The sequence below is a fragment of the Sprattus sprattus genome (genome assembly GCF_963457725.1).
Source record: "Sprattus sprattus genome assembly, chromosome: 4".
In the NCBI taxonomy this organism is placed as follows: Eukaryota; Metazoa; Chordata; class Actinopteri; order Clupeiformes; family Clupeidae; genus Sprattus; species Sprattus sprattus.
Genome location: NC_137923.1, coordinates 40,664,727 through 40,688,960, shown reverse-complemented (window position 1 = coordinate 40,688,960; position 24,234 = coordinate 40,664,727). Strand labels below are relative to the sequence as shown.

At 43.2% G+C, this 24,234-nt stretch overlaps 1 protein-coding gene across 1 annotated transcript; it reads right to left on the bottom strand.

The window, feature by feature from the left end:
* Positions 1-897: 897 nt before the first annotated feature.
* nsun2 (NOP2/Sun RNA methyltransferase 2) lies at positions 898-23,552 on the bottom strand. The gene is made up of 19 exons (XM_080837592.1): positions 23,346-23,552; positions 22,763-22,920; positions 22,483-22,587; positions 22,239-22,344; positions 22,023-22,094; positions 20,314-20,398; positions 19,459-19,651; positions 16,412-16,486; positions 15,615-15,745; positions 14,765-14,838; positions 14,265-14,395; positions 13,570-13,666; positions 12,213-12,439; positions 11,267-11,359; positions 9,860-9,995; positions 8,306-8,386; positions 4,527-4,665; positions 3,867-3,906; positions 898-1,688 (listed from the first exon to the last, which is right to left on the bottom strand). Exons 1-19 carry the CDS (start codon positions 23,445-23,447, stop codon positions 1,385-1,387), a joined length of 2,349 nt encoding a protein of 782 aa, XP_080693718.1. The 5' UTR covers positions 23,448-23,552; the 3' UTR covers positions 898-1,384.
* Between the last annotated feature and the right edge of the window lie 682 nt (positions 23,553-24,234).

The following is a 24,234-nucleotide window of genomic DNA, read 5'->3' as shown; positions in this document are numbered from 1 at the left end:
CTTTGCTCTTGTGGGGGAGGATTTCATTAGGAGTATGAGCGAGCTGGCAGCAGAAGTTGTAGCTAAAAAGGCACAGCACATAACTCTCGCTCTCAAACACACACACACACACACAGTCTGCCTATTTCAAGTCCTTAGCTGACTTTCTCTGAAGGCTCTCTCCCTCCGTCCAGATCTTTTATTTCCTGTTCCTCACTGTAAGTGGCATGAACTGAACCGAGAGACAGATATATCAAGTTTTCTTTTTCTCAGATCCTACCCCTCTGCTCCACTGGCTCAGGATCAGTGAGAAACCCTTTCGGTCTGTCTGTCATTGCTGGGATATGGGACCATTTTGGTGTGCAAAACGTGATCCAGTCATCTCTGCTGCCAGCATAGCTTGCTTTGTCTCCCATTTCACGCAGTGGGTAAAAGCAGCCTATCCTTCAACACATTCGGCTCTGCTCTGGCGCCTGGTTCGCCTCAGAGGGAACTGTGAATTTGAAAGGATGATTTTCATCCCTCTGTTTGTGTGTTCGAAGGGGGAAAGGGATGATTTTGGACAGTTTTCTCTTAGCGTTGGGCCTCTTCACAGAGCCAGTTAAACTTAACCTTCCCACTGGCTATGGCACTCACTGTATCTGTGCCTCACACCCCTCTCCCTCAAGACAGAGTGGACTCAATCCTAACAATAAAAATTGTATTTAAAGGCAGAACCGCCCAGACTCCTCACTCAAGCATGTATAGGGGCTACTCAGTTTGTCTTAATCGGATAATCCATAAAAGTCCTTAAAACCTTCTGATGGCTGGCACTTTCTGGAACCCATTGGATTTTCAACTGTAGTTTTAGGGTCCTTAATTTGGAGGGTTAGGTCATAACATGTAAACCACAATACTTGAAGACCACATCAATTATACATAGTAGGATTTTTTATTTTTAGGCATTCTCTAAATAAAGCATCTGCAAGAAAAAAAATGAATATGGCAACTGAATATAATCTGAATGTATCTGCCAGACCAACCACTTCCACTGCAGATTAAGCTGTATTAGTACATGACCGAGAACTCAGCAGTTTTTATTAATGTAGTTTAGTGGCACTATGTTGAAATAGTGAATTTATGTGTATTTAACTTAAAATATGTCAAAAAAACATCAGCAAAGGATAAAACAAGGCACAGAAGCCTTTAAATCCAGACACTAAAAAAGGTCATATATAAAAAAAGTCATTTTTTATATCTCTAGGTGACGATTCCAAGGAATCAAGAGCATCCAAGGAAAAGGGGCTGTTATATTGCAGACAGGAGCTAAACTTCTCCAGCACACTTTGGCCGGATGCCAGTCTTGCTACTTCAACACCTCTAAAAGCCAAAAAGCCCCCCTTCCTTTCTCTCCTCCCTTTCCATCTCAGGTGCTGCTCACAGGTTTGGTGCCGTTGGCACTGGACCCGTTCTTGTCTCCTCCCGGAACCTCCTGGTCCTCAATCGGAGGGACCCCCTCCTGCCTCTCTCCGTCCCCGCTGACCGTGTTCCCCTCCTTGGCTTCAGAGGCAGTGTCCTCCACTCCCTTCTGGCCCTGCTTGTTTAGAAACACCTCCACCCCAACCATGCGCAGGTAATGCAGCCGCTCGTTGCGCGACACGAAGGCCCGGATGGACGTCTTGCCTCGCCAGCCGCAGAGCTCGATGGGACACTGGGGAAGGTCCAGGTTACTGGGGAGAAGAGGAAGGGGTGGTCAGATGGAGGAGAGAGAGAAAGAGGGAGAAGAAGAAGGAGAGAGGGAAATGATAAATGAGTGTGAGTTAATGACCATACAAGAATGACAGGGAACACATCAGGGTCAGACAACAGCGGTATTGAACATCAATGTGTGAATATCTCGTGTGCAAATCACTGTGTACTAGGAAACAGAAGAAGAGAAAGGCCTCCAGGAGGAAAACAAGAGAGACAGAAAGAGGGGGAAAGATAGAGAGAGAGAGACAAAGAGCGAGAGAAAGAGTGTGTGGAGGTATTCACAGTAGAGACAGCAGAAGCAAGTGAGCGTGAACAGGTCAGAGTGAGATTGATGGCAGGAAAGGATGACTCCAGGAAACGAAGGCAGCAGGAGAAATAGAGGGCAAACAAGTGACAGAGAGTAAGAGAGGAAAGGATAGAGTGAGAGACAGAGAAATGAAGAGAGAGAGAGATGGAGAGATAGAGGATGAGAGAGTGTAATGCAGGGCGATGCCATGACAGGAAGACAGATGGAAGGATTAGTGGGAAGGGACAAGAGAGGGAGTAATTGCTGGTTAAGAGCGCGGCGAAAGCGAGTAAGAGGAAGACCATCAGAGACAGAGACGAAAGGCAGATAGACAGAGATGGAGAGCGGAGAGAGTGGGAGAGCTGGAGGAAGAGAGATGTTCCACAGCGGCGCCAGTTAGAGCCATGTGTTCTAACAGAATGGTTCCAGAAAAGAGGATCCAATCCCAGAGACACATCACGCTGAACACACCTCCACTACCGCAATTTACTCAGTAAAATAAGCACTCTCTCTCTCTCTCTCTATATATATATATATAGCCTGACTTTACACACACACACACACACACACACACACACAGGTTGTTGTGTAGGCAGTGACATAAAAGGGTGACTGGCTCACTGTGTACATGTGTGTTAACACCCACATATGCCAACATATCCAGGCATGCTGATGTGTGTGTGTATATGTGTGTGTGTGTGTGTGTGTGTGTGAGAATTACCACCTACATGTACGTGTGCTAGTCTCTGTAGCGGGGAAGTGAGACTTCACACATGCAACACATTCCTAATCATCCTTTTTCTAAGAATCACAAGTACCGTCACATCATCGACGCAAAGTCCTGAGCTCGGCTTTAGAACAAGCAATTTATCTTAACATGCACTACTAATGCTAACAAGACGACATCCTGGGGAGAAAAAAAAATCTTATTAACCGTTTTCTCAAATGGCTTGCGCCAACATTGAGGTCAAGCCGGCCTTGGTAGCTATAATTTATTTGGTGCAGCCACTGATGTTAATGAAGCAGTTAAAGTGTGAGCTCTAAAAGGGGCTTTACATTTCAATGCACTTGTGCTTCCCGTGCTAATTCAGGCCAACAAAGGGCAGCGTGTGTCTATTTGTGGAAGTCTTTGGCACACAAACCCTCAGTTTGCTTATCATACATCACAGAGAGCACATATGCACGTCAGCCACACACCCCTCCATGCAACACGCCCCAACCGCATCATACTATCTATAGCGAGATGACGATCAAACAGAGACAGATGGAGAGACAGAACACATGCATTTCTCCCCATCTATTGCTTCAGATAGCCTGGCTGTCAGCAGGGAGATGCAACACTGCTATTCAGTATCGCCACAAAAGAGTTACATACACACTCTGGCGTGACTCTCTTGTGTAAAACAATGTCATGTCATTTCCCTGTTAAAAGTGGGAACTCTGTGTTCGGGGTCAGAGCAAGCCACTAATTACCCAGAAAAAGGAGAAGAGGAACTATTGCAGTGTTTGTTTTAATCTGTGATGGTGTGTGTGTGTGTGTTTGTCCCATGCATATTCATTTGTTTACATAGTTATAACTGTAGTGTGCACAAACACAAGGAGACACACACACACACACACACACACACAAAGAAACAACACAATCTAAAGTGCCCACTCATTCTGGGAGTAACTAGAATCCTAACAATGCCAGCAGGGCTTCATGCCAACAAAAGGCACACAAATGCACTTGAATATTAATGAGGACCTCGACAAGACCTGCAATGCATCAAAACAGGGCAAATAATCTAAATTTCAGAACATCTGAATACCTACGAAATTACTACTGAGAATCACAGCATCAAGCTGAAAAAGACTAAGCGTCACTCACTTTGGATCTGGCTGGTATCTCAAGACGATGCTTCCCATTGCTAAAAGAAGTGAAAAGACAAACAGAGATTGTAGAGCTATTACAAAGGATTACAGTTAATTACAAAGGATTGCATCAAAAACACATTGCACTTGCACTTGCATGTGTGACTGTGTGTGTGTGTGTGTGTGTGTGTGTGGTTGGGGGGGGGAAGGGGGTGGGTTGCTTGTTGCACATCATACCAATTCCATTGAAAGCAGGTTTTTTTGTTTTTACATCTTGTTGTCTGTAGCCGTCAATCATAATATCCATCCACAGATAACCTCACATTTATTTCGATGGCTGTTATGTTATGTTGCCTGTTAGCTGGTTAGCTCACTAGATTTAGACTACACTTTAAATCATGGTGTTTTTCCTGAGGGTAACCTCCAACATCTTTCTGAACCAGGCGTCCAAATGTGACTCCTACAACCAGACAAATACCCCCAGACTGGGTTGTTTTCGGGCGATCCGGGCAAGTGAGCAGGACAACTGGGGTTTGTTGTGTTGTGTTGTTTGTGGGCGACCCCAGCAAGTGGGCAGGACAACTGGTGTTTATCATGTTGTTTGCGTGTGAACCCAACGAGAGGGCGTGTGACCCCAGCGAGTGTGCAGGCTGGGGTGTGGCGGAGTGACACTTACTCAGCTTCTTGGCCTGCGCGTGGGCGTCGGCGCTCAGCTTGCTCAGGAAGGGGTTCTCTTCTGTGAGGAGGACCTTCACATCGTCAACACTGATGGTGATCCGCCGCGCATTGATGTAGGGGAACAGTGTGTAGATGCCCTGAAGAGGAGGTGGAGGAGGAGGTGGAGGAAACATAAAAGAAAAACATGGATTAGAAATACAAACTTCTGTAACTGTGTCTGCCCCCTTCCCTTTACAGTTTGTGTCTTTAGGTCACTCTATATATTCTACTCATATTTTCTTGTGCCTATATATTTTTCCTCCAGTCCCTTTGTAGGGTCTCACAGGTCCACACACACACACACACACACACACACACACACACACACACACACACACACACACACACACACACACACACACACACACACACACACACACACACACACACACACACACACACACACACACACACACACACACAAGATTATTTTCAAACACAAAGAATTAATTCTCACACACGCATGCATGGAAATGCAGCATTATCCTATAATCCTAAAATCTTCCCACACTAGGCCAGTGTAGCACGACCCCAGCGCACCGTAAAACAGAATAGGGTTTGACTCATTTCCCCCAAATCCTTCGTCAACGCCTCAAGGACAGACGAGTTGAAGAGGAACCCTGGGAGTGAGTTGATTGGCTGGATTTGCATTCATTTTGCAACCGAGTAAATGCCTGGCAGGCCGCTATTAGGGGAAGATTTAGCTCTTCATCCAGGCACTCACATTTCAATTTCATTTACGTTTACTTGTTTAGCAAGCGCTTTTCATCAGGTTTGAATTGGAAAAAAAAAATCATGACTTTCAGGAGGCCCCATGCTACGGATCCCACAAGCTGGCCATTACCAGTTAAAAGACCAGAGAAAAAAAAATAGATTAATTCAATTTGTTAAAGCAGCAATACGGAGTTATGTTACAAAACTAGTAAGCTAACTACTTAGAAGGCATGCAAAACCTTGCAAACACCACCAACAGCCCAGCGTACACTGATAGAAGCTTGCCAACACACTAACTGCTGTCTTTTGGCAGTTAAGCTGGCAATGTGATGCATGTGAAAGCTTTCCTTCCATTTTTGCAGAGAATACCAGCCCGTTACACAAAACTACATAGGGCATTTCCTGGATGGCTAGTGGGGAAGACACCAGTCTTAATCTGTACTTCACATGTCTATATGCTATCAAAATGAATTTGATGATGGTACCTAAACTAGTTGCCTATCAAACCATATCTCAAAAAGTGTCAAATAGTTGTTGTAAAGTGTTACTTTAATAAATAAATAAATAAATAAATAAATTAGTGTTGCACCGATACCGATACCAGTATCGGGTGGGGCCCCGATACAGCACTAAAATGGTGGTATCGGTATCGGCGAGTACCAACAAATAGTGCAGATACTTTTTTTTTTTTTTTATCAATGGTTTGGTCCCCAAACAAAACAAACACACAAAGAAACAATACAGGGAAAAAAAAAAAAAAAAAACTGACCAAACTTTAACTGTATTGTGTTCAAAATCAGAAAAGCAACAGTGCTGCTCAGTAAGGTAAACCATCAATTATAGAGGACTAGTACTCAGTTATGTCTGAAGTGCTGAAACTGTCAAGAAATGTAACTTGACTTTCTTACTGTTACACTAGTATTACACATGGGACCAAACCATTGATAAAAAAAAAAAAATTAAAAAAATTAAAAATAAAAATTCAAACAGAGTGGTATCGGTATGGTATTGGTATCGGACGATACTGCACAGCCAGGTATCGGTATCGGTATCGGATCCAAAAAATGGCATCGGTGCAACACTAAAATAAATACACATGCTAAACGAGTACTTCATCTTAACACATAACAAATTCAGTCTACCAAGAACAACACCTGGTGATGGCATTATCCCTACCCCTAAACTTCCTGTTTCCTTGGTCCCTGGACCCCCGATGGTGCAACAAGCTCCACACACTACGCCACACTACACCTCTACCGTTAAAAATAGCATGCAGGGTTCACACTCGAAGTCAAATATAAAATTCCATGATTTTCCATGACTTTCCAGACCCAAAAAACTGAATTTCCATGACCACTTCCGTAAAAAGAAATGTTAAAAAGTGTAAAAACTGAAGATTATATTCACCCCTAGAGCTGTTCTTTGTCTATACGAAGCTTTACACAACCAGATATGTAAAACTTAACTTTAAATGTCAAAAACAACCACCCTTCTTGGCTGAAATTTGAGATTTGCCAAACAAAACCAATGCCAATATTTGTGACTGACACCACCAACGTCACCACTGAAGCACTGTCGAAGCGTTCATGAACACACCAGACCGTATAGCTGGCTAAACACCAGACCGTATAGCTGGCTAAAAAAGACAACAGTCCATGATTGGTGGTTTGCTAACATCAACTTTTAAATTGATGTTCATCAGACCACTAACATTACTGTGCATATTCCGTCAGATTTGCAAAGTGTATGAAACAAAGTTGTACACAAAACTAAAAAGTAAAGCAACAAAATGCACACAAGTTTTGCTTCTACACAACTGTTAAGAAAATTCCATGATATTCAGGACTGTGCATGCAAAATGGTAAAATTCCATGACTTTCCAGGTCTGGAAAAACTTTTATGAAATTCCATGATATTCCAGAAATTCCATGACCAGTGGGAACCCTGAGCATGGGAAGTTCTGTTACATGATCACCTACCTACAGACCATACAAGGCTTCATTTCTGATCCTCATTAAGACAGAGATGATACAACCCTCCCTCCTGCACCCCTGTCTTTGGTCTTCTGAAAGTATTTTGTGTCTGGTGTAACAGAAGCACTGCTTTGCAGCCCTTTCTATCAAAGCATAAGACCTGAAATATTAATATTGAAGATGGTATGAGTACCAAGTCTTTGGTACAGCTATATAAATAAATAACGGAGAGAAGAAATAACTAACATTGTATGAGTCAGTTCTACAATCTTTTTTCCTGGCCTGACCAGTGGCATGTCCTACCTACCTCCATCCACCTCTTGAGTCATCTGTGGGTGCTGTGCAGGATACTCCTACATTCACTGCAGCTTTAGATTCAAGGCTCACGTGCTAGCACTCCTACTACTCTTAAATGTGTAAAACGTGCGTCACCAACCCCCGCGATCACTGATCAAGGCCTCTTGGTCACAAGCCAGGGGGATATGACACTAATGTAGCAATGGTTTGAAGAGGAACGTGAAATAGGTATCTACAGAAAAATAATTGGTCAGTGACGTTTTACCGCAACCATGTTTAGCAGCTTTTCTCAGATGTCCTTGTCCTGAGGCCCGGTCATGCCAGACTATGAGGTTATAAGGCCCATGCACACATTTGGTCCAATAGCTTGGCTTCCTCTTAGCCTACTAACAAGTGTTCTCTGCAGCTAGAGGGGTCTCTGTTTCTGTCATAGAGTGCACAAAAATTGAGTACTCATGGTAAACTAATGAATAGGGGACACTGTTCCTTTGCATCTTACGACCACTGCACCCCTACTACCTATGTAATGCCTCCGCGTCTGTTGACGAAGTATATTTCCTGATCGCTGAACGTTACTTTCCTTTTCTGTTGGTCAGCGGTTCCATGATTCCATTCAATTGTGCCGCAAGTTATCCAACGAACAACAGAAGCACCGAGCATTATTTGACTGTAGCAGTGGAAGGGCCTTTCCTGTTTTTTTTTCTCCTGAATGGAAGATTTTGAGGTAAGGAGCTCCTACTGAGATGGGCTTTACCTCCTGGGCCAGCCGGAAGGCACAGCCAAACTCCTCGCCGTCATTGTTCCGAGACCACACCTTCACCCCCGTGTTAACGACCTGCAAGAACCAGGAAAGGAGAGAAAAGAAACCAAATTTCACACTTCATCTGGTTTAAGAGCTGCCTAAAGAATAGTCACCTATTATTCCTGTCCATTACTCATGCTGTTTACCGTCTGACAGGTTTAGGACGCCTTATTAAATAATTTGCTGATGGTTGTAAATAAAAGCAGAAGTATGGTGTGTGTGTGTGTGTGAGAGAGAGAGAGAGAGAGAGAGAGAGAGAGAGAGAGAGAGAGAGAGAGAGAGAGTGTGTGCCTGGAGAATTTTATAGAAGTAGTACATTTTATCCTGTGGTAACAAACTACATCTATCTCGCCTGGCTGCAAGCTGGGTAGCAAAATCTCTCACTTGTCCCCTGTGTGTGTGTGTGTGTGTGTGTGTGTGTGTGTGTGTGTGTGTAAGGGAGCGAGAGAGACATACTGTGCTAGTGTGTGTGGTTAAGGAGATGATCCCAGTGGGCCAGCATTGAGTCTGCTCCGAGTGTAAGGTGGAAAGGGGACCCCATATGGCACAAGACCTCCACCTGACTCTCGCCCTATTAACACTGTGTCGGTGTCACTGTGTGGGTGTGTGGTTGTGTGTGTGTTCCAGTGAATTTGTCCTTTCAGCTGGCACCAGATTCAGGCCAAGGGAATGTGTATTGCTGGATGTGTGTTTGTGTGTGTGCTCCTCTGAAGCAGTACTGCAGAGAAACGTTGAGTGATTGTTGGGTTGACTGCATGTGTGTTCATGTTTTAGTGTGGGTGACTGATGAAATGCATCCTCTTTGTGTCCATCCCCACCCTGTCTTGCACATGTCTCTACGTGTTTGGTAGCCTAACAGCCCAAAAAAGGACAAAGTGGACTATGGGCAGATACCACTAGGGTTGCAAAATTCCAGGAATATTCAAAGTTGGAAACTTAAAAGGAATATACGGGAATTTACTGGAATTTTGGGGGTAATTTAATGTATACTAACCTTCTAGAATTGCTAACGTTAAACAGCTAGACAATTTTGTTCCTATGGATTATCAATATAGTCAACTGTATATGAAAAAGACGTTCAAAAACAACAGAAGGTCATAGGTTTTCATTTCTGGCAGACAATGTTCCCAACTAGCTGCTTCCAGGGTCCAGCTAAGCTAGGCTTGCCAAGTCTTATTTTTAACAACATTTAAGTTCCCCGTTATATTCAAAGGTTTGCAAGACAAATTGTCAAAATTTCCCAAGCTTAACTTCCCATGGAAAGTTTACGGAAATGTCCCCCCCCCCCCTTAAACACACACACCTTCATCCTCTCAGTTGTTGAGCAGCACATTTCGCACACACACACCCCTTCATCCTCTCGCTGTTGTTGAGCAGCACATTGGGGGCGCGCACACACACACACACACACACACACACACACACACACACACACACCTCTTCATCCTCTCACTGTTGTTGAGCAGCACATTGGGCGTGCGCACACACACACACACACACACACACCTTCATCCTCTCACTGTTGTTGAGCAGCACATTGCGCAACTCCTTGGACACCATGTACAGATGCCTCTTCTTCCCCTCGTGGGTCCTGGTTAGCACATTCAGCTTGGGGAAGTCTGGAGACAAATCAAAGAAGGTTCTGCAGACCACACACACACACACACACACACACACACACACACACACACACACACACACACACACACACACACACACACACACACACACACACACACACACACACATTATTGGCCGACGCTATGTACATGCAGAGAAAACACACACCTCACTCACTAGTGCATATACACACAGAATTAGTCAGAAATAAATGTATGTATATATATATATATATATATATATATATATATATATATACACACACACACACACACACACATATATAAATGGCACATGTATAATGAAGTTTGAGCGTGTGCGCGCATACACACACAGCACAAAATCCACAGTATGTCTTCAACAGGAAGACACACACAGCACAAAATCCACAGTGTACACAGTGTATCTTGAACAGGAAAAGAGAGAGAGAGAGACACACACACACACACACACACACACACACACACACACGCGCACACACGCACACACGCTGGTACAGTAAATATAATGGATCATATGGTGCAGAGGGGGGAGTTGTGCCAGTGGACTTGCTGCAGTCTCTGATCCCCCAAATCAAACATGGCCCCATGCCAGCTCTATGGCTGTGTGTGCATCCGTCTGGGCTCAGGCTCGCAGCGATCAGAGGACAGAGACGCAAGAAGCAAGACACACTCGCTTTAACGCAAGCCGCTGAGGGAATGAGGGAGTGGGAGAGGGAGAAAGAGAGGGGGTGAGCAAGAGAAAAAGAGGGGAGAAGAGGAGGGGGAAAAGAAGGCACGTAGAAACGGCTGCCAAGAGAGAGAATATGAAAGCAAGAAATAGAAAGAGGGGTGAGGTAAAGACTGAAATGAGACATTTGAGTGGATGAGGGCATTGTGTTCAGAAACATGCTAATCACAACAGGGATAAATTACTCGTATGATAACATTAGGCAAGCTAGGAAGGAAGCCAAGACCATATGTAAGTATATGTTATTGTAGCTTTAGTGGGAGCTTAGGACCGTAAAGTATTTAGGGGGCCAGCTTTCGAGAAATAAATATATATTAAACAATGAAAACATGCATTGTATTCAGTGGCATAAAGCCAATGCTAGCCCAAGGTCCTTTCTAGACTTTTGACGTGAGGCGTTCTACACAGGCGCACATGGACACAGGTTTGAGAATGTGTGCACACACACACACACACACACACACACACACACACACACACACACACACACACACACACACACACACACACACACAACACACACACACACACAGGGATTTTAGCAGTGAAGGGTGGAGCGCTCACTGGATGGGGGGGAAGACCGGGTCGTCCTCCGTCAGGAACACAAAGGGGTCTTCTTTGAAGCCGAAGAGCCTCATCTTCTTTGAAGGTGGAGGACTGGAATTGAAAAATAAATAAATAAATTATAATTATGTTGACCAGGTCTCTCTTAGCAACGACTTGAAAGGTATACCTTATTACAGTTATTTACTCTCCAACACGTGTTTTCCAAACCATCTCTTAAAGGTTAAGACAATCTTGAATCCATGTGTTTGAACATGCATGAGAGGAGCATGATTGGCATGACTCAGCCTGGAGAAGGTGATCATTATTAGCATTATCAGAAAGATAGACAGGAAATACTATACTAAAAACAAATGTTCCCAAATAAGGACAGCTGTAGGCTACATGTTACTTGTAGATTTGCATTCGCAAGGGATTTAAAAATGAATGGCTATTTAATTTATATCAATGTATTTTTGTTTATTTTAAATGAAGCCCAAACTGTAAAGCAGCACATATCTTGGTCCTACATTACCGTCAGTGCATACGGACAGACACTAACACAACATTTTTAGGCTCTGAAACAGTTAACAAATAAAACAAAGTACAGCTAAGAGTGGTCCAGGCAAACCCTACGAAAGTATCTCGATAACCAGCAGGTGGCAGCATGGGTGCGATACAGCAAATCATTGAACAATCAACACTGCCACCTTTTTTAGGAGCATTACAATGTGCACTACTCGATCAAATTTCCATTTGGGAAAGAAAAGTCAAAAAGGATTACTGTGCAGACAAAAACGGAACAGTTTGTGTTACAAAACACCATGTGAAACACATGAATACTGATAATTAAATGGAATATGCAGGTCTGTTGTAATCCTGGTGTCATCATGCACCTTCCTCTTTATCCCTTTCTCGCTTGGACACACACACACACACACACACACACAAACAAAATCCTCCTCACCAACAAACTGTGCCTTTGTTAGTGGCCGGTTCCTGTTTTGGGTCTGTGGTGGTGGTGGTGGTGGTGGTGGCAGGCTCCGTGGAGGTAAGCTCTGAGGGGGTCTCTGCCTCTGCCTCGCCCTCTGCTGCTGGGGCCTCACTCGGGGGAGAGTCCACAATCGGCTGCTCCTCACCTGGGACAACCTCTGCTTCTGCTGAAGAGGCCTCTGCTTTATCATTGTTTCGGGTCTATGGACAGAAAAAAGATAGAGAGAGGGAGAAAAAAAAGGAGGAGAGAGTAACAGGTATAGAGTGAAAGGAGTGAGAGAAGGATGGAGGAAGAGAGAGAGATATTTAAAATATAGAAGAACTAGAACACTGGTTCCTGGTTTCCATTCCTACGTCTTTCAGTGTGACTGCCCAAACTATTCTACACCTGGCCAGGACAAGCAGTGGACAGAAGTTTGAAATTCATGAGAGACTGAGGGAACAGACAGAAGACAGAAAGAACAAGCAAAAGAATCAAAACAAAAAGAAGAAAGAAATGAGGATGTAGGACCTATGAGAGAGAGAGAGAGAGAGAGAGAGAGAGACACACACACACAGATTAAGACATTAAACGCAGGCAGATGAGAGAAGAGGAGGGAAAAAAGCCATAAACAATCTCAAGAGAGTGTGTGCAGGTTGCAAACAAGAGAAATGGAGTGTATAGAAAACGAGTCACAGCTGTGAGCCCTGGTGTGTTTGAGCTGCACTTTAATGAGACCTGAGAGAGGACACACACACACACACACACTCTCTCTAAATCCCCATTTACAAATTCCTCTCGATGAGCCCCAAATAAGAAGGCTCTGTTGCTTGACGCACTGGGGTGTAAATGAACAGATCCGTGCATGTCTGTGGATATCCCCCCTAAACCACTCCATCCACTCACTCATTCACTACGGACCGGCTGAAGAGCACCACAGAGACACAGTACAGGAAGTGGGTTCAAAAACAGCGGTATTGTTCTAGAAGACTACACTGGGATATAGAAATACAGATAGAGATATAGCTAAAGGGAGAGAGTGGGCCTAGGAACTCCAAGGGTCGAGGGTCAATGGAGGGCTGAAGATGGGTTTTGGTCGTGATGTTGAATATGAAAACAGCGCTAAGAGACTTTTTTTCAGACCTTTGGTGTGGTTCTCATTTGAAGCTGGCCGAAACTAATACGATTGGCCTCATGTTCAAGGACAGGGCAGTTGTAATTAGATTTCAAGTTTCGCAGATTATTTTTGAATTCAGTGGGGTGGGGGAGGCTTGCAGGTGTGTGTGTGGCTGTGGTGTTCTGAAAATGGCGGATGTTGAAAGTAGTGTTTGGGGGGGTGTGGGTATATTACCCGGGGAAAGCGACGGTTCCAGGGCATAGCAGCTTTCTTCAGCAGCACTGCCACAAAGAAACCCCCGGTGTTCTGATGATGAGGCAGGATCCTCATGCTGAACACACACAGAAACACACACAGGTTAGGAGCACAACAGGAAGAATCCAAAAAGACTGGATTCAGAACCATAGCAATAAGGAGTGAAAAAGCTAACAAATGAACAATAAATGTATCAACCAAACTAAACGAACCATAAGTTTACAGGCTGGTGTGTTCAATATTCTCTTCTATATACATGCATCACATGCTCTACCAATGAAATTACTTAAAATGGAGAGATATCTTATGTAGTTAATCCCCGGGGCTTTTTTAAAACGTCCCATTTGTACAATCAAGAGTAGAAAGATTTATCAGTTAAGCATCTATGACGGCGTCTGAGAAACATCAGTCTCCTGAACTTGTGCTGCCATCTGGTGTTTACAAGTAGAACTGTCTCTCAACATGAGTCATTGACCTACAGCCACTCACAGGCAACTGTTCATTTCACAGGATCAAAGCAGGAGCCAGGGGGGCCTCTAACCCATGAGTGTGTGTGTGTGTGTCTCTGTGTGTGTGTGTCTCTGTGTGTGTGTGTCTCTGTGTGTGTGTGTCTCTGTGTGTGTGTGTCTCTGTGTGTGTGTGTCTCTGTGTGTGTGTATTGGAGGTGGACTCACCATCTCTCGAGGTGCATGTCCTTGAGCTTATCAGGCTCTGTCGGAGGAAACATGGTGGGGCGGATCTGTGTGTGTCTATTGACCGGCACGTCGGACCAGCCTGGGTACCACTGGCCCTCCTTGGTCATGACCTGACAGGAAGGGAGGAGAATTCATTTCATTTCATTAACACAACACTGCTGGTCTTTATCCAAGAGCCATCATTACTAATACCGCTGGGTTCAAGACGGTCAGGAAATAAAGAGCAGGGAAAGGCCAAGGATGCCATGCAATCTATCTTTGCTCAGTAAATGTTTCTCAGCTCTGTACACAGACAATTTTATCCCAATCCAATTATACAATGGCACAACAGATAAACAAAACTGTGAAACTGTAGTCCTACTCAACTCCTGATGGACAGAGTAGTAGATTATACACTCCAAGTCAATGACTTATGCTGGCCACGACAAAAGGCTGTTTCAACATTATGAAATATATAAAAGAGGAAATAGATCCCTCACCTTCCACGATGTGATTCCAGGCATCCATTTTAGCCCAGGGAGATCAGCTGAGGCATCAGCCAGTTCTAAGGCACCTGGTCGAGAAGATCATGCAGATCAGCAAAGGCTTTTCCATTTAACATTTAATGCAATTTCAAATGTCCATTGAAACCCTGGTGACAATTTGTTCTAAGTTATAATGAGGTTGTTGTTTTAAAAAAATATGTATTTAACTGGAGACTTAGATCAGGCTGTTGTGGCCAGTTTTTTTTTGTTGGACAAGGAACTGGTTTCAGCCCAATACACTATGCCGTCACTCCTTCCAATGACAGTACTCTCTGTATGCTCTCTGTGTAAAGGCCGAAATATGCTTCTTTGACTGCATTACTGTGTGGCCACACAGTTGCTTCGAAGGACTCATGAACCTTCGGTTGGGTGGGTGCCGCAAATAAAGATTCACCGCCAGAACAGCAGGAGGCACACCGTTTATTTACGAAGACCAGGCAATCAAATTGTGACGCTGAAAAAAAAAGTTTACACTGCAATGTAAAAACCCGGTTATTGTAACTGAAAAAATACATATGAAGGGATTTGCGAGGTGTCTGAGTCATCTAATGTTAGCATGATACTACCCACAAAGTAAACAGCGATGGGTTGGACCAATCACAGCCCTGCAGTTTCCGTGCGGCCTCTGAGGCCTCGTCAGATAGTACAATTTGGGAGGTGCACGTCAGGCCACGGAAGGTGCTCGGAGAGGGTTTGCAAAGACGGACAGGGCTCTGCGTGTGTGCGTATATGGTCGACCATAAATTAGGCTTAAGGCGCTTCATGGTAGGAAACGGAGCTGGGGTGGCAGCGTGTGCTGGGGTACCTTCACTCCTCTCCAGCAGGGCGGCGATGACTGCCTCATCCTCAATGGGGTTGAGGGAGCAGGTGGAGTAGACCATCCTCCCACCAATGGCCAGCTGCTCCAGCCCACGCACAGCTATCCGCAGCTGCAGCCTGGGAGAGTAAAAACACACACACACACATCGCCCAACACACACACACAATTAATAATGCTCCAAAAAGCATGCCATAAAAACACATTGATAATTTGAAACACTGATTTACTTGTCGGTTCAATCAAACTAATGGAGCTGAAGACCCAGTTCATGTCTATTCTAGGCTGAGAACAGACTGGTGATGATGGTAACTAAACACAGCAGAACCAAACACATAAAAAATTAAATAAAAATGATGTCACTGTGTACTACATATAGAGACACACTGGTCTGCAGCAGTATTTAAATACGGTTCCAGTGAAAAATCAAGTTTCTTTACCTTGTTTAAATAAACGTACAATGTTTTTTATGATAAACAACATATCATGAGCAAAAAAAGCAGTCAATTCCATACCTGAGTATTTCCACCTTGGAAAAGAAATGTACCAAAGACCAGGTGATTTACATATCATTAGCATAAGGCTACGTCAAAACGAGGGCCAATAGCGGAGAAGCCAGGCGTGGCTAATCTGTATATTCATAGCTCTACGAGTACTAAAAGAGACGAATGTGGAGAATTACATCCAAGCCATTTTGATGCTGTGAAGGGATTATTTTTCCAAGAAAAAGAGGGAGGGAGAGGAGATTTTAGGGGTTTAATCAATGCAACTTTAAATGGTCATACCCATGCAGATGCAGGCTGTTGGCGGTGGTCCATTTTTTCCACACGTCAATGTTCTTCCGCATTGTCCCATCACCACTGCAAAGGGGAAACAAAACACAGACAGACATATTGTGAGCGTTGTCCACATATCACACGCCACATAACACCGGCAGTTAGTCTCAGATTCATTACGCAGCAATCATCTTTGGGTTTCAGGATGGTCTTTCAACAAGACAGCACAAAAACCAGCTGTTCATTTTTTGGGGGTGTTTTCACCACACTTATAGCTACTATGAAACTACGACGTCCCGTCAACAGTTGGAATCACATGCTGATCCACAAAATGAAATATATTGCTAAAATATACATTGTTGTAGACGGAACAAAAACAACCGGGGCCCCATGAGAGTCCTGGCTGCAGCATCAGCCTGTCTGAGGCAGCGTGGCACGAGTCCACTTCCTCTGACCCTAGAGGAGGTCACACGGATGTTGCCCTTCTCCTGCAGTTGTGACATCAACCGAACTGCCAATTTGACCTCCTTTTACTCCACTATTTCGGGCCGTGTGTTTGCCTGTGGGGGCAACATGATCTGTTTGGGTTGAAGAGGACCCGCCGGCAGGCCGTAATTATGCCGCTCAGAGCGAAGTCAAGCTGGTCCCGAGCGGGAGAGGAAAAACGTCAACGCAGCACAAACACTCTGACCACATCTGTGTTTTTAAGGCATGTGCCCATCTTTCATATCCTAGCCTGGTACTGACCACAGGCCCTGTTGGGCTTGGCAGGAAACTCTGGGCTTAATGTTTCTTCTGTGTCATGCCGACACACACACACACGATTTTTATGTGGTGTGTGTGTTTGTTTTTAATTTGAATGCATTCATGCACAAACTAATGCTTATGACCACAGACTACCAGGTAGGTCCAGTGTGCCTGATCCCAGTTTCAACATTGCACTAAAGCGACTGTGTTTGTGTGTGTGTGTGTTCCTGCCCTTGGCCACAGTTACTCTTGACAGATCTAGCCACTCACTCTCCATTGGAAAATCCACAGTGTATCCTTGGTGACCATGCTGTCTGTCTGGCAAATCCATCACGTCAATAAGAGACCATTACAAAATTGTATAGCAAAGTTGATATTACAGCGTAAGTAATTTGACTAACAACAAAACCTGAAATGAAAAGAAACAAGCTGGGTATTCTCAGTGAAAAGTACGATATCAAATGTTGTAGCCACAAAAACCTTCCCAGAAGCCATTTAGTTCTTTTTTTCCCTCTCTCTCTACTGGAAACTCTTCTTGCTTCCATTTAAGGCCAAAATGATATGATGATGGCGTACGAAAACAGAAAACAAATACGTTTGATGGGCTTTGCCATGCAAACCAGACTGAGGGCTGAAATTGTTGTACAAAGACAGTGGCGTCCGCAAAAATCAGTTGCATCCAGTGTCATTGGCAAGTTTCTGCTTTGCTTCTTTGTGCCATTTTTTAAAGTCAGTTAGAACCTTTATGTCCCAGATGTTTGCTTCCTTGTAAGCTGTGCATATTACAAATCAAATGACTTGGAAACAGGCGCTGCAGAGCAATCGCACCTATAAACTACAAATACACAAGCTAAACCCAATAAGCATCACATCTGTATCTGTGTGTGTGTGTGCGCGTTTGCAATAAAAACAGCACTGAATCATTCCTGACTATCAAACATGTCAAAAATGAAAATTCCAAACAGCAAAGTTTAGTTTTTAATTCTAGACTTTTAAACTCGCAATTTCCCAAAACCTTTTAGACTTTTTTTTCCAGGGTAGAATATTTAAAGCCTGCTACATCATTGTAAGGCAGGATTGGAAACTTTGGATTGGAAAAACACAGATGGCCTTCTTCCACTTGTAATTACTCATTAGGTGTGGGTTAAGTTTTGTTTTATTGTCCCTCTCACAACATTCCCGAACTGTAACTGTATAAGTAACTTCTACCTGACAATAAATTGTGAAATTCAGACCCACTGTGGCTTCTCAAGAAATTTTTAACTAAAAAAAGAATTTCTAGGTAACGGTGTTTCCGCATTGACTGGCTAGGATTAGTTTCAAACCAAAAAGCGATATGTAAGTCTTGAGGACCTGGCTAATTAACTGGCCTGTTAATTGTATTATACAGTGGTGGATTGCTCAACAGCCTCTGCACTGGATCAAATGGTTATACAGAGATGGTACAGCAGCCTGGCGCCCATCACTGAACTAGTTTGTTCTTACAAGCTGCCAAGCCCCGTAACAGCACTAAAGCCTCTAAATTAGTCTCCAGAACTAGAAACAGATTGTGTCCCTGGAATATGCAGAAATACCAAAATCCGCTGTGGCAAAATTATGTGGGACACTATTCCTAGAAGAAACCGGTTATTAAAAAGTAAAAGGGGTATTCATCAAAATAGACTGTCGGTATCCAAAGAAATTACCCTAGGTCAGCCTACCTAGCGGGAAGCAATACACATTAAAAGCCAAGAGCTAAGGCTGAGTTCCTAATTGAACGGAGTCAGATTAATTATGTTTGTACCAAGACAGGGTCCTTTTATAAATATTATATTTTTAGCAAAGAGCATAGGGACAAACACGCTGAAACCTAAGACACCTATTCCGCCAATGGTTTGGGAAAAGTGTCCTTTACATCATTAAGTAAATGACTTGTAATCAAAAAAGTACAATCCAAGCGATCATTTGTTTCAGAAACACTGCCATGCACAACCAATCTCTGTGTCTATAAATAAAAAGTGTTAATAACACTGGACAGGGTACTCAAAAAGGACAAAACCTTACTATGGTTTAAGAGATACACACTAACAAGGAAACTACAACCAAACTAACATACATCTGCCTATTCATGACATGAGCAGAATAAAACCTAAGTTGTACTATTTAGAGCATAAGGTCAATGCAAATGTGTTATTGTGCATCAATATACATGCATGTGTAGGACCCCATTCTGGTGAACCACTCTGATTGACAAAGCCGGCAGTGTGTATATATACATGTGTTGTGTGTGCGTGTGTGTTGTGTGTGTGAGTATATGCAAGTGTGTTCACCTGCAGGGCACGTCACAGAGGATGCGGTCGTAGAAGAGCGTCTCCTTCCTGCCGTCCTGGTCCACCTGGAGGCGGGGCATGCAGGAGGCGTCGTGGTTGACCACCATGATGCATGGGCTGTTCAGCCGCTTGGCCTGGTGCACCAGCAGGTAGCAGCGCTTGTTGTCCGAGTCGTTAGCGATCACAAAGCCCTCTGAGAGAGACAGACAGATAGACTGAGAATTCATATCTTTCACCAAGTCTACTGCATACCCACCTCATTTGTCTCAAACACATCTCATGCTCAATGAAAAAATGCATGCAAGGACTAACAAACAGCAGTCATTATCTTCCTAACGAGCCAGCATTTATTTGAAACGATAATCCACAGTCCCTAAAAGACAGTCACACTGGCCGTCACCACAGTCAAGAAAAGTGCATGTTGTGCATTGAACTATTTCAGCACAGCTCACTATTATTCTACAGTGCAGTGGCGACTCAGCTGCTGTGCTAGTTCTATTGATTCCCTGGTTGAGCACTTTAGAGAGACAACCAATCAAAGAAAACACAAATGAGAGAACTACAGTAGACAGAAATGTTAAAACCCCTTGTTATGAATATGGCCATCACATACCTAGAACACTGATCGAAATAAACCAGACAGATCACTCTCGTTTACATACTTATACATCTATACGAGTCCACACACACACACACACACACACACACACACACACACACACACACACACACACACACACACACACACACACACACACACACACACACACACACACAGTGCAGAAAACAAACTCAAGATGCACACGGAACCTCGTTCAGAGAAAATAGACAACTAATCCAAGATAAATCACCTACCAGGAAAAGACACATCCATGTCAGAGTGGAGCATCTCAATCAGCTGGGAGGTCTTGGATCCTGGAGCAGCACACATGTCCAGGATCTACCCACAAACAAGACAATAATAAAAATACTACAAATGACACAGAAGTCATAGAACTGACCTAAAGCAATCAAAACAATTCATAACATAAATAAAATAAACGTAATCAAAAAAAGAGGGCAGTTTCAAAACAGGGAAAATGTGAGATTCAACACATATGTCTGTGTTCCTCATAATATATAATTTTATTTGATAATTGTATACGAGGAGAATAAGCAGCACCTGGAAAATTGAAAAAAAAAGTACCTGTGTCGGCACAAAATAAATGTTTCACCTTCTCACCCTCAAATTTAAGGTTAATTTAAAAAGAAAATACACCATTTCAACACAGCATGTTAAAGCCCCATTCCATAAGAATTGGTAATTCTTCCCCCTAAAGTTGCAGAGTGTAGCCCACTTTTCACACCACTAATACAAATGGACAGTGTACAAATGGACAGTGTACACGTGACAACGGCAGAAGCCAAAGAAGCACGTAGACTGGCAAGATACATTAATATCACAAGATTTGACACAAATATGACTGCATAGTTCTATTTATTGTGACATCGGAGATAAAGGCCAACATAACCAAAGAATAATAATTAAAAAAAAAGAATGACAAATTTTAATTTAGCTGAAATACTGCTTGCATTCTCAGTCCATTGTCTTCTAAGTGTTTGAATGTGGAGTATGTGTAATCTAATAAAATGTTGTTAGAGACATGCTTAATATACATTGGATAGGTTTATTTATTACAAGCTAGCCAAGTTTCAAGGTTGTAAACTTCCAAGGCTTATTGGCATGAGATTGACGAAGACTGGTCAAACTTTTTGACGTGAGATGAATTTATTTGGATGCTAGCCTGAGACCACACAGGTCAATGACCTTGGGTAACTGGAAAAACTACAAATCTCTGTGAGACAGGGATGACACCAATAAGGTTACGGCCTAAAGTGGCCAGTTTAATAGGTTTTCCATCAAATGATGTCATCCTAGAAATACTGTAAAAATCACTGCTGTATCCTTCAGGATATACTGCGTACTACCAATGTTTATGATGGAGTATTTACACATGTAGACAAACAATCTGGAAATCCCATTTTTACCTCCGCCAAGGAGGTTATGTTTTCACCCCTGTAGGTTTGTTTGTTTGTTTGTTTGTTTGTCAGCAGGATTACGCAGAAACACATGGACCGATTTCCATCAAACTTTGTGGGGAGATTGGGTAATATAATGGCAATAATTGATTAGATTTTCAGATGTCAAGGTCAAAGGTCAAGGTCACAAGGCGGAGGTTTGCATTCTCTGGATTCTCCTTCTTGTCTATTAATGTATTTATTTCCCAAATATCAACATTTGTCAAGACCCAAAGTTATCCATGACCCAATTGCCATACCTTTATACAAGTTTTTAAACCCTCAATATGTGTATATTAAATGAACAATTTTGAGCCTTTTGAAATAAACTACTTCCTCTGACTGTGAAACTACCCAGGAGACAAAATCTAGGAGACTGGCTGACAAAACAAACTGCCCACTGGCACAATGGTATCTTGAAATAATTGTAACCTTAAGGAAATAATTTGAACCTTAAAAGGATGGATTTTGTAAGAGTAACAGTTAAGTATTGAAGTAAGTGTTACCTTATGGTGTGACTCAATTTTGAGAAGCAGAGGTGGGATCATACTGACAGCTTCTTGTCTGCTTATGTTTCCCTGGAAGAGAGGAACGACAGTTAAGAGGTGATTCACCTAAGAGTGCTAATCACATGAAAATACAGATTAGCCTCGTTATTTTGTGGATTATTTATCAACATGGAGAGCCAGGCTAAACACTTCCTTGCAATGCTCTAAACTTACCGATTCAGTTTCGCTGACCAGAAACTGATGGAATTTCTCTAGCAGGGGATCCTTGCGCAAAATCTTCCTGCTAAGGTTGGTGTGCCATGCCAGTTCATCAGGGTACCTGCAGGGGGGGGGGGGGGGGGGGGGGGGGGGGTTGAGAAGGTATTTAAATGAATTTGTGATTAACGAACATGCAGCCTGTTACACATTTCACCCTTATCTTGTGCTCTCTGGAATCCTTGTCAAGACGGCAACCTACCAACAGAGAGCCTGTGGGGCCTCTATCTTCTGACCATCCACTTCGATATCCTGAACATCCTTGAAATACTTTGTCTTCAGAGTGTGAAGGATCTCTTTGGCATGGCTGATGAAAATAATGTTTTTCTGTTAAATGGCAGCTGACACTTTTAGATCCATTGAGTCATATTTTTTGATAGTACCGCTATGTTGCTTGGTTCAAAAGTCCACCAAAGACTAGCACTGCACTTAGAGTAGGGAACCTTGAGCCTTCGGAAAGTTCAGTATGTTCTCCAACTAACCTTTTGTATCCAGTGATGCGTATGGTAGAAGGCAGGGGTTCCCTCATGGTATCCATAAATTCCTCAAATTCGCCATCTGGCACGATTTTAAGCTCCTTATAGTATTGCTCAAACAACTTGTTTTCCTTGATGATTTCAGAGTAACCAGCTCCCCAACCCTAAGTGAGAACATATCAAGGTATTTCTGCAGTTAATAAATGTTTTTTTTTTTTTTAATCTTTTGTTAGTAAAGGAGGCTAAAACGTAATGGTAAGTAGTCATATAGACAGCTGCTTTAAGGTCAACATTTTACTCCCTCCAGCACTTTTGCAAAGGTTTACAATTACTTATTGCATGTTTAGCCTTTTACATCATATGTGCGACATCTGTAGCTCCAGAAAAGCTAGCTTCGTGCATGTTGCACTGAGCCACATGGAACGTGTGCAATCCGGTAACAGTAAATCAAACCAACTTCCCAATAACTGATACAGTAGGTTTGAAAGACACAGCATCACATTTGCGCAGTTTAATCGATTTGGCTTCCAAAAAACCTGAGCATAGCCTCTACAAGTGAGGTGGCATAAGCTAACTTAGATTCACTCACGGCATTATCTTTGACTCTGTTGTCTATGTATCCAGGAGGTCTGCCATCCCTCTGTTGTTGTTGTTGATGTTTCCGTTGCTTGTCCCTGTTTCTTTTACCCATGTTGGTGTAGCAAGCCACTCGGGATATATAACTGCGCAACGTTTTGAATAGGTGAAGTCTGTCTACTTTACTCAACTCTATCCAGTTCAGACCACAAGCAAAGAACACTCGTGTTCGATTCACGATGACGTCAACTCTACACTCGCTACATAGAGAAAGGACCCCTTTTAGGTGGCCGTCAATGCCTGCAATTTTCGCAAGGGCTCTTTCCCTCCAAATGAATAAAGGTGGCACGATGAAACCGGTCCAGAGATTAAGAGGTAGAGCTCAAAATTGACAAGTATATTCAGACAACTATACGCAACATTAGCCTGACTTGCCAGTAGTCTACACGTAGGGTGCTGAATGCGAACACTGACAATTAGTGCTCTCTCTTTAAATTAGAATCGGTTCAAATATTTGTGTCTCAATCAATGTGCTTCTGGGGAAATCAGAGGTGACACGACATCAATGGATAAAACAGGCCTAAAGTAATTGTGTGAATGCAGTTTGCATGAGGAAAGGACCTGTCAGATGCAGAATAGGTTTTACGGTGCATGCTTATACCACAGACAGTAGAGCGACAGTACTTGTTCTTTAGTAACGTGATGTTGAATATAGCCTACGTAAAAGCAGTGGCAATATTTTTTTAACGTTTTCATTGGCTTTTTCAAATTGCTGACACACCCACCCTCTCTCTGATTGGTGTGTTACAGACAGCACCTCAGCTGGTCATATGTGGCGTGTATCCTTTTGTGGGGCTGCGATTAGAACAGGGGGCATGTGTCGGGCTGTAGCATGAATTATA